General features: G+C 42.4%; 2 protein-coding genes and 1 long non-coding RNA gene across 7 annotated transcripts in view; 1 reads left to right on the top strand and 2 right to left on the bottom strand.

Moving 5' to 3' along the window:
* Positions 1 to 2,449: 2,449 nt before the first annotated feature.
* LOC143336513 (toll-like receptor 5) lies at positions 2,450 to 5,714 on the bottom strand. The gene is made up of 2 exons (XM_076756740.1): positions 5,581 to 5,714; positions 2,450 to 4,727 (listed from the first exon to the last, which is right to left on the bottom strand). Exons 1-2 carry the CDS (start codon positions 5,623 to 5,625, stop codon positions 2,847 to 2,849), a joined length of 1,926 nt encoding a protein of 641 aa, XP_076612855.1. The 5' UTR covers positions 5,626 to 5,714; the 3' UTR covers positions 2,450 to 2,846.
* Positions 5,715 to 7,095: 1,381 nt separating this feature from the next.
* LOC143336515 (uncharacterized) lies at positions 7,096 to 8,277 on the bottom strand. Its single transcript, XR_013078533.1, has 3 exons — positions 8,010 to 8,277; positions 7,852 to 7,922; positions 7,096 to 7,150 (listed from the first exon to the last, which is right to left on the bottom strand). It is a non-coding gene; the product is annotated as an uncharacterized LOC143336515 (long non-coding RNA).
* A 993-nt stretch (positions 8,278 to 9,270) lies between these two features.
* dtnba (dystrobrevin, beta a) overlaps positions 9,271 to 17,311 on the top strand; it is a 29,457-nt gene continuing 21,416 nt past the window's right edge. For 4 of the 5 annotated variants that reach the window (XM_076756737.1, XM_076756739.1, XM_076756738.1 and 1 more), the window contains exons 1-2: positions 9,271 to 9,536; positions 16,792 to 16,842. The gene's annotated coding sequence lies outside the window, so the exon portion shown is untranslated. The remainder of the gene's footprint in view (positions 9,537 to 16,791; positions 16,843 to 17,311) is intronic. The other variant, XM_076756736.1, reaches the window with a different exon arrangement.

Genomic DNA, 17,311 nt, shown 5'->3' with positions numbered 1-17,311 from the left:
TGTGTGAACTCAATCTACGCGCGTGTGTGATCGCCATCAAGACCAATTATATTTCATTTTATGTCATTGTATTAAGATTCCCATTAGCTTCATCGGAGCTGAAGCTTTTCCTCCTGTGCTCCACATCACATACAACATTTATGAGACAGGCCGACATCAGTTGAGCTGACAGGCAGACACCGAATCAGTGAACGCTGCAAAAAACAGCCAACTGGCTACAAAACAAAATGCACAAATTAATGTAGTGCATTACAAAGGTAGATCAGAAGAGAAAGAAACTGTGGAGTCCAGCTGGAAAATATCCTACAAGACACTTCAGACCAGAGCTGCTGCTGATTTCTGACTAAATACCTGCAAAAGTACTGACATTCCCATCAGCCTCAGCTCTACTCTGTGCTTAGTGCTAATTAGTAAATATTAGCATGCTAACACATAAGATGGTGAACATGCTAGACAGTCAAAAACCTACGATATTCCATTTCCAATAAATCCACTGAATGTTTCAGGACTACATGAGATTATTCAAAGTGGTCAATTTCTTCAGAAGCTTTAGCCTCCACATATTGGCCTTATATGATGTGACAGTCCAAAAAAGTGCACAACAAAAGGTGAAACGTCACAAATGCAAAGGCAGGTAAGTCATCACTGCGGCTCACTCCTCAGGTTTAAAGACAATAAAATCTGTATGAAAAATCAAAGACTGCCAGGAGAAAATTCATGTCAGTGTTCCCTGGTTGGGGGGAGGGGCATCCAAAAACACTCCACACATAATGGCTTCAATAACAAATACACTGCCGGTCAGTCAGTCAGGATTCAGGTATTTTACCTGTCAGTCTGACACACACACACTTACAGTCATTCAGTCTTACAGGCTTTGGATGCACACACTCGAGTCTGTGATTTATAAGCAACATTCACACACAGACGTGTCTATGAATCCACTCCAGCGTTATCAGCAGCTGACCTGCAGGCATAGCAGAGGTCTCCTCATCGCTCCTCCTCACCCCACGCCTGTCGACATTTAATATTTTATGGCCAGAGAGCAGCTTTATTAGAACAGTGTGTGTGCAGTTTTAATTCAGCCCTTCCACAAGTTACCATCAAATGATAAAGGAATTAAAGATGGATGATACAGAATCCAAAAACACCTCAACAGAACACCATTGTTGTTGTTGTTGTTGTTGACCTCGTTCCCTGTTTAACTCCCCTCAGCACCTGTTTATCCAGCTGATCTAGTCATCCATCATTCTGATCCTTGTTCCTGTTCCTTTTTTCAGAGGCTGTCTAACTACAGGCTGCACTGCTGCACGCTCATCCCAGCTGGGAGAAGTGTGGTTGGTATTGTTTCAGAGGTAGCTGCTCTGTTGAAAAGCAGATTGAGCTCGACAGTCGGTGGTTTCTAGCTGGGCTGATGCTGCCCTCTGCTGTAAGAGGAGCACTATGCAGCTTCAGTACCAGCTCAAAGGAATGTGGCTCATTTATTTAAAATACTGATCATCTGTTGGCAGTGAGCGGACTGAGATGAGCTTTTTCTTCAATCAGTCCTTCAAATAAAGTCTTTGATTTTGAATTTCTATGTTTTTTGTGTTAATGATTGCAAACTGCTGACTAAGCTAAGCTGCTCATGTAAACTAAACAAATACATCACTGCAACGGCCTCTAATTGTGCAGTTTTATGTCTGTGCTTGTTGTGGGTTTGAGAAGCAGCACATTATCTGTATGCTGTACCTGGTAACTTGTTTAAGTTTGGCCTGTTTTTGCCTCTTTTAACATTAACTCAGGCTGCTGTGAACTAGAGCAGAAGAAATTGATTTAGGCCACGCAGAGTGAAAACAGCACAGTCTGTGACGAACCTTCAGACGCAGCCGGACTGTCAGATTAACTACTCTCACTGTAAATCTAATGCAGACTTTACATGCTAAATTATGAATTAATGCTGGTCTGCTGGTCCAACAAATCCTGGCGACTGTGTGTTTAAAACAGGACTACATTCTGGATAAACTTAAAACTGAAAGAAAACCCTAAATAAAGGAGTGAAACATAGACACTGCATGATGTGCCATGGCCGTCACAGTCTTCAGATCTTCAGCACTCCATAGCACCACCACTGAAACACATTTTGGAAGAATGGCGTCCATCCACAGCTCAGTCCCAGGTTCCACCACTGATGCTTTACCAGCTGCTGTCTCAGTGTGTTTTACCAGCCTGAATCTTCTGGAGGTCATTCATCCATCAGCTTTCAGTGGAGGGCTGGAGCTTCTGCCAGCATGCACTGGAGGAGAAGTCAGTCAACCCTTTAGGATTATTCTGCAGCTCCCCCTGCTGGTGGAATGATAGACATGCACTCAAAAAATTCAGAAAAAGACACGTTTTGATTCAATTTATTTTTTAATCTTTTTGTTTCTGAGAATTATGATGTTGACATTAAAAATACAAGAATGGTGTTGATGTGAGTTCTCCTGCAGAGGCACATGATGGCTTCAGACCTACGTCATTGGTAATATACTGATATAACATGCATTGATGTAATTGTTTCAGGACATTAGTGAAGAATGCATAATTTCAGCATCTAAAGTCATTTAGTTCTATTAAATAATGTCTTTCTGCAGCAAGATTTAATCATATAAATTACAAATTTCAGAATATTATGTTATCTGCAATTATAATGGATTATCAGGTTGTTATAATGTTTTAAGCATTTTTTAAAATTACATTATCTGGCACTGATTACAAATTCAAATAATATGGAGAACATCGTGTGATGAACTCATGACACCTGTGATTAATTCCTTATAATTTTCTAGGTGTCACCCTGAAAGGACACATTTGTCCACTTTTAGTTCCTTTTACTGCTGTGTGACCTGAGCGGAGTAACTCAACAGAGGAACATTATGGAAACCAGAAGGAAATTCACATCTGAGCTCCTTAACGGGACTCAGGAAAGTTACGTTGGTGTTGCTCAGCCAAGTCAGGAAGCTCGTCAGGTTTGGATCGCAGTGAAATCTGTTCATCTTCAGGTTGAGGAAGCTCAGTGAGTGAAAAGCGGCGGGATCAGGGGAGGCTATGAAGTTGTTGGAGAGGTGGAGTAGTTTGAGACTTTTGGGTAGTACGTCAGGCTGGAGGTACGTCAAGGCGTTGGATGAGAGGTCTATCTCCACTACTGAGGTGAGACCCTTAAAAATGCCCTGAGGAAGCGACTGCAGCGCGTTGAAGCTCAAGTTGAGACCAAGCAAATGTTCGAGACCATCAAACAGACTCAGGCATCTCCCCTGAGACCACACAGACTGCAGGGAGCTGCCGTGAAGATCCAGGACTTGTAAATTATTCAAGCTAATTGCTGAAACCTGCCTACTGAGTGTGCACCACCTGATTGTGTTTCCTCCATGGAAGAGAACCTGGAGGTGTTTCAGTTGAGTCCAGAGGGTGTAAACGTCGTTCAGGTTTGTTAATCTGTTGTCCTGGATGTCCAGATATGTGATGTTTCTGGCAAACTGTGTGAGGCCGCTCACTGATGTCAACTTATTGTCATTCAAGAGGACAAAACTAAGGCTGGGTAGCGACGCAGGGAAGCCCAGGTCTCGCAAAGAGTTTCCTTTCAGATGTAAGGCTTCCAAGTTGGGAAATCCACTAAATGAGCCATAACCCAGCACACCAATGTGATTGTAAGACAAGTCTAACACTCGCAGGCTTGTCAGATTAGCAAAAGTGTAAGAATAGATTTCCCCAAGCAGGTTTGTTGACAAGTTGAGCATTTTTAAATGTCCCTGAAGACCGTCAAAAGCATTCCTGTGTATCCGATTCACTCTGTTCTGGGAAATGTCAATGACTTTGACCTCTTTCAGTGGACTAAAAACCCCCTTTTTCAATGCAAATATCCTGTTTTTAGACAGATCCAGTGTAAGGACCGAACTGTTCTTCAGGCCTTCGAACGTGCTGAGGTCTGGATCAGGGAGATTACGGAAAGAAAATCCTTTACCCATGTGTCCTAACAGTTTGAGATGGGCGATCTTAGTCCCGCCAATGGCTCTGAAAAACTGCTTGTATTTACATGGACTAAACCCGTTGTTGGACAGGTCGAGGGTCTGAAAGGACATTCCTCTGAAAGGGTTCCCACATGTCTGCCAGTCAAAACCTTTCCTAATCATGGCCTTTAACTGAACAGAGTCCAAGTTCAGGACCTCAAAGTGCTTCCCCTGGAAACCAACCAGATCAGACTCACATATTTTGTTAATTTTGTTCAGCTTGAGATTCAGATGTTTCAAATTGGTCATGTTTGTAAAGAACATTGATGGCTGGAGTCTGTTTATCTGGTTACCAAAGAGGTCAAGAGTCTCTAAAGAGGACAGTGGTTCCAGATAGTTCTCCTTCAGTATGGAGTCCTGAAGCGAACAGAAATCCAGGTTGAGATTCTGCAAACTGGACAGTCCCATGAAAGCCTCTGGCTCCAGTCGAAGGCCGACATTGAAGCCGAGGACCAGCTTCCTCAGGCGTGTTTGTCTGCTGAAAGCGTTGCTCTTAATTACAAGCGGCACATACTGGTGTCCAAGGTCCAGCTCCAGCAACGACTCCAGGCCTGACAGGGAGGTGGAGTTGATCTCACCGATGTGGTTCATCTCCAGGTACAGGTGGGTGATGTGGGGAGGGAGAGAAGGAACCCAGCGGAGTTTGCAGGAGGTACAGCTGGCAACAGAACCCATTATGAGGCATGATGGAAAACAACCTGGCACCTGCAAGCAGAGACGCAAAAATGTATGTGTATCTGCTCTTTATATGTCGCTCCTCCACAGATGCTGCCATGTTGCACCGCCATGTTCTACGGTGGCCCAGAACGGACAAAACAAACACAACTCTAGAAAGCGCCTTTTGCATTATTAGCCAACGTGGGTTCTTCCACACCCTTAGTAATGGAATGGGTACACTGAGGGGTATTCAGTTGGTTGCAATATGACACCTCACCACTAGATGCCACTAAATCCTCCACACTGGCGACAAGACGTACACTTAACTGCACATTTGTGTGTATGTGTTGCACATTATCCTCTTTTTACCTCAATGTAACGCAAAATGCAAAGCTAATTCAAACAACTTTCTGAGATAGCAAACACCACTATTTTAATTTATACCTTAAAAGAGCTCAATCGGTCACTCTTGATTTCTTTTGACTTTTCTCTGCCTTTGATTGATGAATTCATGGTTTTTTTTTTAAGTTACTACTTTTAATTGGTCTGTAACTGGCTTGACACACTTGTCCATTTACTATCATTCACAAAAACATAATGGTTCCCATGTTTTTTCAAAAACATGAAATCTCCCTGTTCGTATAAGTTGCCTTGTATAATGAAAACTCAGGAGCATCTGGCAACAGTTCACCGTCACTCTGCTTGTCCAAAACAGTATAAGTCTTTTAAGCCTTTTTCACATGCAGGAAACAACCATTTATCATTATTCTTCCCTTTTTAATGTAACCGTGTCCTCCTGAATGTCAGTGTATTTCAAATGCTACACAAAGAAACTTTACATTTTAGGCTCATTTCTATTTACAGAGTTGCATCTTAAACAGAGTCATGTATCTTTATCTACCTGTAGGAAAACACAGATGACAACCACCAGCGCCCACATCTTCATGCTGCTTGCCAGAAGAAATCCAACTCTTAATATCAGAAAAAACAACGATCCAGTCTCTGCTAAGTTGAAATCAGAGCTCTGTTCTGTGGAGTTTTCTGCCAGCGTTTTTAAACCTGAGCGCTTGCGTCACTTGTGTTGCATTGCATTGACCCTGAAGCGTAAACATAACGCTGAGAGAAAATAATTTCCCGAATTGGGATCAATAAAGAAACAGTCTAAAGTCTAAAGAGAGGGATTTCCCTCTTTTGCCGGATTTACAAGAGGATGGGAAGTACACTTACATGAGTATTCTGTTTAGGATGGAACACTGTTTTGCACAACAGTCTGATGTTTCTGGGTTTGTGTTGTGTAAGATATTTCTTGACTTTTTCCCCCCAACAATGAATCTGAGATTGAAAATTGCTTTAAAATGTCAATTAGTGTATGACTCTCTGGGTGATGCTACACTACAAATATACTTAACTTGAGATTGTCTATGACAATATTACAGAAAACTTCACAGTCATCTGTTACATATAAGATGTTCAGCATTTAAAAAACTTTCCTATAAAGACAAGAAATTTTGTCACACTAATGCAAGAGATGAAATTAGATGTGTAATTCAGTTACATCAATGTACTGAGGATATTTGTACACAGATGGACTTGAGTGGGAACTGCTTTAGTCACAGCGTGTGTTGGAAGACTTTGCGTGGTTTGATCTTGCAACCCATGAGCAAATCATTTCAATGAGTTGGCATTTTTTCCCCAGGATTTCCCTTAAAAAAGTCCGTAACAGTCACATGATTGAAGATTAAATGTCAATCAACTCGTTAATCTCTAAATTAGCCAACCTGCGTAGCATATTCAGTTTAATTTTCATTGTGATCTGCGGAGTACCGGGGTGTGTGTGGTGCATACGTGTAGTTTGATCACACAGGGCTGGTGAATTTCACAACCTCTGGAGAATGAAGCTTTGTCAAACACAATACAGAAAGAAAGAGAGGCTGAGGTCAACTGATACTGTGGAAATAATGTTCCAGCTTCTCCTGGGAAGGAATAGAAAGCAATAAGCAATCATCAGTTACAAAAAACACATTGCAAACAGCAGTAGCAGGACGTAACCTTTACTCATAAGTCCAATTTTGTGGTGCTTTGACTTGAGTATTTCCAGTTTATGCTCTTTTTCTACGTTTAAAAGGCAAACATTTTAGTTTTTACTTCCCAACATTTATTTAAATTCAGCTAATCCATGACAATCAATTAATCTATCCAACAGCATGTGAAATAACTAACTAAATAACTAACTAACTTTAAGCACTATATATAGCCAAGCTCTGCTGTTGGGTGGTTTAATACATAAAAATGCTCCATATTTCAGCTGCTAATATGGTTTGCACATAAAATCTGAATCTGCAATGTAAATTGTGAGTGCAGATGTCAGAAAAATGTAGGCTAGTTGAAGGATAACCACTGAACGAAGCAGGCAACAGCCCAGGGGCCCGTTTCACAAAGCAGGTTTAGAGAAAACTCCGAGTTTGTTAAGCCTGAAATGAAGGAAACTCTGAGTTTTCCGTTTCACAAAGGGAGGTAACTCAAACCAGAGAAAGAGGGGTAACTCTAGCCTGTTTCACAGAGAGGGGTAACTTAAGCTCTCGGTCAGTTACCATAGTAACAGACTCTATGAACCTAACCTGGCCGGGACCAGGTTTTTCTCAGTAAACCTCGAGTTTCTCTCTGTCTCCGCCCTCTGTCAGCCACACACGGTATTTGATTTCCTCATTCATTCGTCAGCAGGCGAGTTTTGGGATAACATAGTTCTGCCGTCTGTTATTTAAAAAAATCAGTCAGTAGGCACTTTTTTCTCTAACATGTCTTTTTGACAACGATCCCGTGGATGAAGGTGCAGCATTACTGCGCAGGGAATTAAATATTCGTCGGGAGATGTTTATCAGACCGCGCATAGATGTTCTGGCATTTCCAGACAATTATGTTTTTGAACGGTACCGTTTCACATCACAGTCCATCATCTACATACACAACCTAATCCGTCCTTACATCTGCAACATTGCCAGCCGGAGTCATGCTCTCACATCCCAGCAGATATTGTGTGTTGCGCTGCGTTTCTTTGCGCAGCATTATGTTGGTGATAAAACAACTGCACAGTCAAACAGCCACTTAATATTTACTTTATAATATAACACATGATCAAAATGAGGTACCCTCATTAAATTATGCCGTGTCTTACCTGTTTGAACAATGTTTTTATGTTTCATCTTGAGCTGCTGCCAAGTGCACTTCTCCCCCGCGGGATTGCACCTACATGAAATAAATTAATGAGCTCCCATTCAAGCAGTTTTCCCCTGTAATATTATTGTGATTGCAAAGGACTACATTTAAACTTACGCATTGACCCGAGCAGCAATGTTCCCCCACGCCACCTCCCTCTCTTTTGCAGCTGCAGCGGTGTTACACTTTTTTCTAAAAACATGCTCAAATTCGCCGTATGAGCGCATTAAGAGTTCGAGTTCCAGTGTGGTAAAAAAAACGCAGCCCTCCTCTTCCCCGTCGCCATGGTGACTCGTCGAATCGGGGCTCCATTGATGTTGGCTTTTTATAGTCGTGGTGCACGCGCTTAACTCTGAGTTAACCTACTCTGAGTTGACTGAACTAACTCAAATCACCTGTTCTGAAACCGGAAACTCGGAGTTTCCTATCTCAGGCTAGATCAACTCAGGGTTCAGGATTAGCCTCGGAGTTTGTTGAACCTCCTTTGTGAAACGGGCCCCAGGAGCCCAGAACATACAGTGTGTCATTTGCTTTTTTTGGTAAATTCATTAATTACACATTTCTTAAGGAATATGAACCGCCAAAGTGCAATATCCACTGGGCAGGCCCTGTTAGCTAATTTTGTGCCCCTGTCTTGCAGAGGGCCACTTTATTTCGGACATTAAATCCATCTTTGTCACATCCATCATTAAGCAAATACAGCTGCATGGTCCAACCTACTGAAAGTATTAACAAAATAGGGTACGTATAAGTAATAAATAAAGAAATGAATGAAACAATGAAGCTGAATATTGAACCTTGGATTGAAGGTAAATAAATAAAAAACAAGCAAGGATAGGAATAGAAACTAGTAAGAAGTACAATACTTGTGAAATGTTGAGTAGGTGAAAGTTAAAGTGGCACAAAATGGATTTATTAGTCATTGTGTCAAAACTCTTCATTAGTTTAGCTACTTGGTCACTTCCCAGCACTGGACACACTGCTGTAAACTAACTTTAAATTGAGCTCTAGTACTACCCGTAGTTTTGTCGTTTAATACGTTCAGTTTAAGACAAACTAGCATAAAAATAGCGTAAAGCGTAGCATTTCGCGGGTGTACTCGCTTTATGGATGCGGTTTAACGGAAAAGTTAACCGTTGGAAGATGTAACGGTTAAAGCAACCGATAACCTTACTGGTTTTCCTTCCTGTATGAAGTAAACGACATATTTTTAACATAAATAAAAACTAAATAAAAAAATAAGTTAGTTACTGCAGAATCAGGCTAAAAGTGGTGTTAACTGTCAAGTGGGTAATGAGTTGGTTTTGTGTCAGCAGCGTACACCGCTCGCTGTCAGAGGGGAGGGGGCAGGACGGGACCGGAGAGAGGAGTGACTTTCTTTCAAAAATAGTGCACTTCATCACGGCAGCAACCGGTTCAGCAGCAGCGGCGGCGGCGGGCGGGTATGGAGGGTGTGAAACATGGCTCACAACGGATATAAATAACGGGACCGGGACGATATTATTAAAACCAAAGAGGAGGGCGAGAAACACGGCGGAAAGAGGAAGCGGAGTGTAACTGGGTTCGAGCTAGCTAAAGTCAGTGCCACACGTTGAAGTGTTGATGTTGGTATTCAGCCACGAATACCTGCCGAAAAGAGTCCCGGTGAGTAGACCCCGTTTCATGTAGCCTGTAAGGGGATATAGCTAGCACAGTGGCGAAGACAAAAAGTTTAGGTTTTAGTTGAAGTAAGTGTGAAAATCTCATCCGAGTTTGGAGAGTTAAAGAACACATTCATTCGGGGGAACAAGGTGAACAGGGAGTTAAACTTTTCTGCAATATGGCCGCTCAGATGTCACGCAGCTTCCCAGAAGTAACGTTAGGCAGAACTAAAATGAGCTTTGACTCACGTCTTTGAAATCCATGGCAGCTCAAAGTGTCCGCCGGACACCGTTGAAATATTGTACTCATAAAATGTCTAATGGGGTGTCCGTTTCTGTGTCGGGTGCTGTAGTAGCCGTAAGTCATGCCCACTTTTCAAATCAAAACTACTATTGGTGTTTGACCAGCGCGTAGTAATGCTGCTCTCCTCTGTGGGAGGAACGAGACTCCATTCAAAAATCGGGCAATTTTACGTTACCTCATTATCGCCAAGCTTGCCGACTGTTTGGAATAAAAATTAACACTTTTTAGACATCCATACTGTCCACTGTGAAGTTCGGCACACCGTATATTAAGTGGCAGTGATTGAGGCTTGGTTTCATGTCTGTATGTACTATTTAAATGCAACCAGCTGAATGGAAACAGATGTAAGTTATCTAATAAGACTGTTGTAAGAAGGATGCCAGCGTTAGGCCTAATCAATCACTAATCTGATCGGTTGGATGAAATGAAATAATTTATTAAATCATAATACGCTTTAATGAATCATCAGCACTGTAATGAATCATTCCAGCTGACCTGTGGGGTCAGCTGGAATGATTCATCACACCCCAGCCTGTCAAAAGATGTTATTAGAGACGGCCTAAGCATTTTTGGAGCTGGAGCACAGTATGAGAGCCCCACCCCCCACCCATACATCCCAGAATATATTTAATGACATAATAATGACATTGAACATGCTTTGCATTTCAGTACTTTAGTTTCAATGGACTGATATCTGTAATTAGCTAATATTGCACTCCATTATCGTTAGGCTGGTTTATTGTCAGGCTCTAGTTCATAAAACGCTGTTTTGGTTTTGTGACTATAAACCAAAGAGGCAGATTTTATGTTATACTCGGCTGTCTGTACCCCAATTAGAAATTCAAAATACAGATGTTTTCTCTTTCAGCAACAGTGAAAAAGTACGCAAACCTTCAGCCAAGCAGCTCTGTATTTACTTCTTTGTTTAACCCGCAGTTAATGATCAAACAGTCAAATAATGGTCCAGTTCATTAACTAACGGTGCAATTAAAGGCTCTGACAGAAACATATGGTTGGTGTAAAAACCCCAAAGCCAGGCCAGAAACAGTTAGTGTATTTTCAAGTGTGTGTCCAGTCAGGTTGCAGACTTTTCCAAACTGTTGCTCCCTGTGGAGGAAACTAAAAAGAGAGGGATGACAGAGAAAGAGAGAGAGAGCACAGTAACTGATGGGCTGTGTTCCAAACTGTCTCCTGAGGGTCTTTGCTTTTCCATGGTAGATGCATATTTTATGCTGGCGATTTGTTTACATCTTTAATTCTGTAAAATGAGAGCGCAAAGGGAGAATTAACTGTCCCAGTTTTCCTGGCACCCAACACCCTGCGCATGATAATCAGGTATAAAAATATGTGTTTGTGTCTGAGTTTCTCCTGACAAGTTGTTGCAAAGCGTAGTATTTTATCTGATTTACCTGCAGAGAGTCCTTCCCGGTTTCTTCGCACCAGCCTCTGCGTGGTAACACTTCATCTCAGAGTCTCCATATGGAAAGATTTTAGCTGCTGATTTACAGTCGTGCTGATTGTCTTACTGTCTCCACTGAGGGTGGGGAGATAATAGTGGTGAGGATGAAACCTATGATTAGAAGAGCAGTCATTCCTATCCAGCCTCTAGTTAATGTAATTTCTTCAGAGTTAAATTATAGTGAAATATAAGTATTCCTCATTTTGCACGGAGGAGCAGTTGGATGGCTCTCCAATACTCCGGGGGACCACAGCTCTCTACTCATTTAAGATTCACTGTCTGGTGTGTTTGATGCATCTGAGTTAATGCTCAGGTGACTTGCTGAATAGCAGTAAAATACAGTGCAGTGTAATGACAGCCTAGTTAGGCTTAGATAAATAAAAAAAACTACCAGTCTTTGTCATTGATTAATAGTTAGTTTGTATGACGGCTTGTATTGGACTCCTGCAGTGGTTTTCTAAGGTCACAGATACTCCTCAGTCAGTCTGTTCTTAGATCTGCTGTAGAGCTTGCTGACTAAGGGAATCTAGTACAAATACTTGGATTATTGCACCTGTTTACCTGTGAAATGTCCCAAACAGGTGTTTTTGGAACATTCCACATCTTTCCCAGTCTTTAGTTTGTGCCTGTTTTTGAAACGTGATGCTGCATCAAATTCTGAATAAGCAGATATTTACAAAAGTCAATGAAGCCGATGAGGTCAGACATTAAATATGTTGTCTTTGTGCTGTTTTCAGTGGTGTATATGTCAAAAAGGATCAGTGAATGATCAGATTCTGGTCTTTTTATGTCCTACACAGCTTCCCAGCTTTTTTGGATTTGGGGTTTTGTGACTGTTTTAAATTACTTGCTCAGGGGCAAAGAAAGAGATAAAAGCTAATTAAAGGCTAAGTTAAGGTCTGTGACTGAGACTCTGATTTAGAGGATTTTTGTGATGAAGAGTTAAGTTGAATTTTGGGATCTTTGTCTTCCCACCCCTGAAATCTTTCATATAAACTGGCAAGCTGGTTGCACATATTGTGAAGTATTTCAGGTATTTCAGGCTTCAAGTTCAATGTCAAATCAAACTTTTCTCCGCTGTTATGCACTCTGGTTTCTTCAGGACAGCAGACACAACTTTCACTTCCTGTCTCTCTTTCTTTGTGTTTTCTTGTACTCTCTTCCTGCCTCTTTCACCACCTCTGTTTCTCACTTTTTGCTTCTTTCCACTCTGACTTCTTAATGCATCTTGATTTTTCTTTGTGTTTCCTCTTCATCTTCCCTTCCTGCACTATCCTTTACTGTTTCTCACTTCATTTCATCCTCTCTTTTGCAGTTAGCATGGCAGCCTCACAGTCCTCGGGGTGTACCATCCTCTCCACTTAAAAGCTAGATCTGTTCAGTTTTCACTTCTAGACCAGGTCTACTGTGGTTTCAGGTGCAGGTTTAGGGTTTGTTTAAGTGTAAACGGATGTTAGAGGAGTGATAGTAGATCACACCACTGCATCAGGCATTCAGAGTGAAAACAGAGCTGTGTTACTGGAAAACAATGCAAGGGTTGCTTTGGTTGCTTCAGGTACTGGTGAGATGATGAAATACAATCCAGGAAGGCCGCTTTGAGTAATAGATCCAGCAGTTTGAAAGCTTTTCAAGTGCCAAATCAATTCAAAGTGGTTGAAACAGTCAGTCTGTTCTCAGATCTGATGTGGAGCTTGGTGACTAATCTGTGAGAATCCCGTACAAATACTTTGATTATTGCTGCTACTCCACAGGAATAATGCTGCCCCGATTCCAAAGAAGTTGTGTAAAACTTAGATAAAAACAAAATACAATCATGTGCAAACAAACTGTGTTTACTGACAACAGTTTTGAGCTCATGCAGTAATATCTTCATACAATCATGTGTTCACAAAGTGGTGAACCTCGCTCCATCCTTGCTTGTGAATGACTGAGCCTTTCCAGGATGCCCCTTTCATATCCAATCATGATACTATCACCTGTTCACCTGTGGAAAGTTCCAAACAGGTGTTTTTGGAGCGTTCCACATCTTTCCCAGTCTGTTGTTGCTCCTGTGTTGCTCGCATCAGATACAGAATAAACATATGTACAAAAATGGCAAATCATAGCATTGTGTTTTATTTATGTTTTACACCATGTCCCAACCTTTTTGGATTTGTGGTTGCACTACAAGACAGGAATTCACAAATCTGTAACGTTATCACAGCGACAAGTGTTTTAGGGTTTTTGTGGCAGTCTCTGGACAAACAGGGGAAATATTAGTCATCTACCACTTTCTGACAAAGCCCAGTGTGTAACTTGGCACATGCGCCCGCTGTGTCAAGTTCATTCATTTGCATAAATTAATGTGCAAATTTGGCATTTTTTCATGCAATGCTTTGTCTGTGTGAATACGTTCTTGGAGAGCTTAAAACCAAGTTTTTCCCCAGTTTGGCTACAGAATCGCTTAGTTACCAACTTGAGTTCAGTTCTTGAATAGAATCCAGATATGCTAGTCCCGGCTCCTCTTGGACTTTGGTGGAATAGGAGCAGGTTCTCTGGGGTTCTGGTTCAACTCCTCGGGCCTTTAAACATCTCTCCAACAGACTCCACCATGTCTCCACCTCAGAACATGCTATAACTTCTGGACCAGTCCTCCAAACACCCTTGGCATGCTAGCTGTTCATCTTAAACGTGTCACCAGAGATGTGTTGCTTCTGTTTTTACCTGCCTGGTGACAACCCCGCGGTCATGCCGGGTCAGTCGGGTTGTCTCTATGGCAGCACAGGGTCAAAGGTCAGGACTGAGAGGCCGGAGAAGCAGGGAGAGACTTTTGCCTTTGCTTCAAGCTGCTGTTAATCGGTGCAGATGAAAGTGTTTCTGTGATGTTTGTACCGTGACTGTATTCTTGTTGAGGTGTAAAAGCTCCTGTAGTTAGACCATGGTTTTCTTGCTGAAACAGTTGGTTGACTGACATCTGAGTACCATTACAGCTACTACAAATACTGCTCCCCGACTAAGACATATTCATGCACGTTTCCAGCAGCATACTGGAGTTAGTTCAGGTTATTAAGGCCTCCAATAATCAACCACTTCAGTGTCAATGAATGCAGAAACATGCAGTCAAACAAGTCTCATCCCCGAGCTGGATTACATTGACTAGACGCGAATTGTTTTTTCTGTAAAGAGGCTAATTGCATTTCCTCGTCCTGTAGAAACCACAGCTAAAATGTTCCAGCTTTTTTATTTAATGTCTACTGACAGTTCATTTGGTCTGTATTATCCCTAAAATGTTTCAGGACATATGAGATGGAGGCAAACCACCAGTAATGCAGTCAAGTCTTCAAAATGTACAAACTTCCAAGCGTCTCGTTTTCCTGAAATGTTATTAAAAAAAAAAAAAAATTAGAAAGTTGCTGCAGAGCTTTTGTAGGATTTGTGGGTCTGACCAACCAGCCTCATCTGTTTCGTGTGTTACAGGAAAGGGCCGTTTAGAGGATAAATGGAGCTCATTGGTATTTCAGCAATGCCAGTATCTAAAGTTGCAGCATACTGTATATATATCATGCATAACACACATACACGCACTCACTGGTCAGGTCCTGTCAGGGCAGACGGTGAGAATAGCGAGCAGCTGCAAATGGTAATGCGGTCATGTGGCATGCATGGTGTGCGTGTGTGGTGTGCAGAGGGTGGTAAACACCCTCTTACCCCTCTTTAGTACCACCTCGCCTGCCTGACGCCTGTTGCTGTGTTGGTGTCACTGCTGCGTTGCTTCTTCTGTCCCACAACGCTTTAATTCGTGGATTCACCAACAGAACGCAGCGGTGAGTCGATGTCGACACAGAATGATTTTTTGGCTTAGAAAGCCGGCCTGCAGTTTGCATGTTTTAGACTGAGAGCAGCTGAATCCTGAGAACAGGTGTGTGTGTGTGTGTGTGTGTGTGTGGGGGAGAGAGAGATGGTGTGTGTTTGTGTTCAGGAACATTTGCTTTTTTTCAGGTGCTGGGCCTGCATAAGTACAACCACTGTTCTGATGAGAGGCTGTAGTGTGTGTGTGTGTGTGTGTGTGTGTGTGTGTGTGTGTGTGTGTGGGGTGAAATCACAGGTGCACTGGTTGGGTGGTCTGCACTGATGAGACGCGCCTCTTATCCACAGTCACACAAACATCCTGTAATGCATAAGGCTGAACGTAACATTTGCATCATGCAGTGATGCGTGATTGCTTGAGTATATGTGCATGTGCAGTGCTTAATGTTCAGGGCTGCAACTCACGATTATCATTTTCATTAATCTGTGGATTATTTTTTGAGTTATTGCTTCATCATTAGGAAAGACCGGGCTTCTCCCCAGCCACTGGAAACGCACAGGCCAGCACATTCATAATTACCAGACCCAAGCCAGGAAAAATAGAGAAGAAGAAGCAGAAGAAACTCTTCTATTGATTTTCTTCTCAGTATGAAAAACAACTCTTTTTTGATACCTCCATTTGGGCAAAGTGAAGTTGTTTCACACACATCTTGGTCTGTGCTGCGTTTTGACACAGCTCTACCCCCGACAGCTGAAAATATAGGCGCAGGCTGACTGTTTTCAGTATGGCGATTACGATCACGTGCGCCATTTGAGGTAACCAGACACGATCAGGGACATCGTATTCTTGTAACTGATATGTCAACACGTCTGGTGATAACGTGCTAGCAAAAAGCATGTTTTCATGTTGCTGTTGGTTTAGAGTATGACACTGTGTCACTGGTGTCTCTTATGTTTGTTGCTACTGTGGCATCAGCTGACAGGTTGCAACTGTCTGCTTCTTGCATGGATGTATTTTACATCCGGCAGTCTTTGGGTTTTCAGTACATTCACGCCCGTTTTTGAAAGCTGTCTGCATGAACTCGGCTTCATTAATGCGCGGCTCATGCACAGAAATTTAACGCAAATGCAGAAAAAAAAGCCATGTTTTGTGCTCATTGTATCCGCGAGGCTTAAGTTAAGACTGCAGTGTTTGTGGGACAATATTTTGATCTTCTGTTGTGGGAGGATTGCTGAGAGCTTGTTGAGCAGAGCCTAATGACATGTCAGCGTGTGAAAGCATTATATTTGTGGAGGATTTTGGTGGCGCTTGGCAGCTGTGCAGCATTTGCTGTCTTCTGTAATATTCAGAACAGTGGATGATGGCACAGAAACACCATCAAGTGGTTATAACTTGGCTTTTTAAAGACTATATTCAGTGCACAAGTAAAGAACAACACAGTGTTGATTGACTTCACAGTTACTTTGATTGACAAAGTTGACTGTGGCATCAGTACAGATTATAACTGACCAGAAGTTAGTGATAGTAAAAAGATAGTTTTTGATGTAAAACAAGCATGTGCAGAGGTCCAGTGAGTGTGAAGAGGTGTTGGAGGCTGGTCGTGTTGGAGTGTGTCCTGTGCTGTCTCCAAAGAGCCTTTGACATCATTGTCCACAACCTGAAAAGACTTTTCAAATCACCTTTCTCTTCTCTCTCTGTCTCTCTGCTAGACGTCCTTTAGTGAGGCTCCTCTGTCCTGTGTGACCCCCTGACACAGAGAGGTATGACCACACACACACACACACACACACACACACACACACACACACACACGCAGCACACAACACGTCCTCGATATGGGGATGCGGTGGTCCTGTGTTTTTAGTAAAACTGAAGCACTCAGCTGTGTTAAACCCCATCTCGACAGTGTGTAAGTGTGAGACTGAGAGTGTGTTCCCAGGGTCAGAGTGTGTGTGTTCAGAGCAGTGTGTGCTGTTTGTCTGTTTGTTTCCGTAAAGCTCAGCAAATGTCAGCTGTAGTAAAACACCGTGGTGCAACGGCAGCGAGCATCGCCGCCCACACAAGCATAGAAAAACAACACACACGCAGTCAGCTGTATGTACCCCCCCCCCGCCCACCCCCCGCCTGTTTCTCCCCCTCCATACTTTGCTTTCTATAGTCAATAGTCAAGCTCCTAAAGGGAATACCTTAACCAGCAGAGCACGAAAGCCATCATTAACCGTGGAGTTT

The sequence above is a fragment of the Chaetodon auriga genome, chromosome 18 (genome assembly GCF_051107435.1).
Source record: "Chaetodon auriga isolate fChaAug3 chromosome 18, fChaAug3.hap1, whole genome shotgun sequence".
In the NCBI taxonomy this organism is placed as follows: Eukaryota; Metazoa; Chordata; class Actinopteri; order Chaetodontiformes; family Chaetodontidae; genus Chaetodon; species Chaetodon auriga.
Note: the sequence above shows the minus strand (reverse complement) of the source record. Positions and strands in the feature narration are given on the sequence as shown.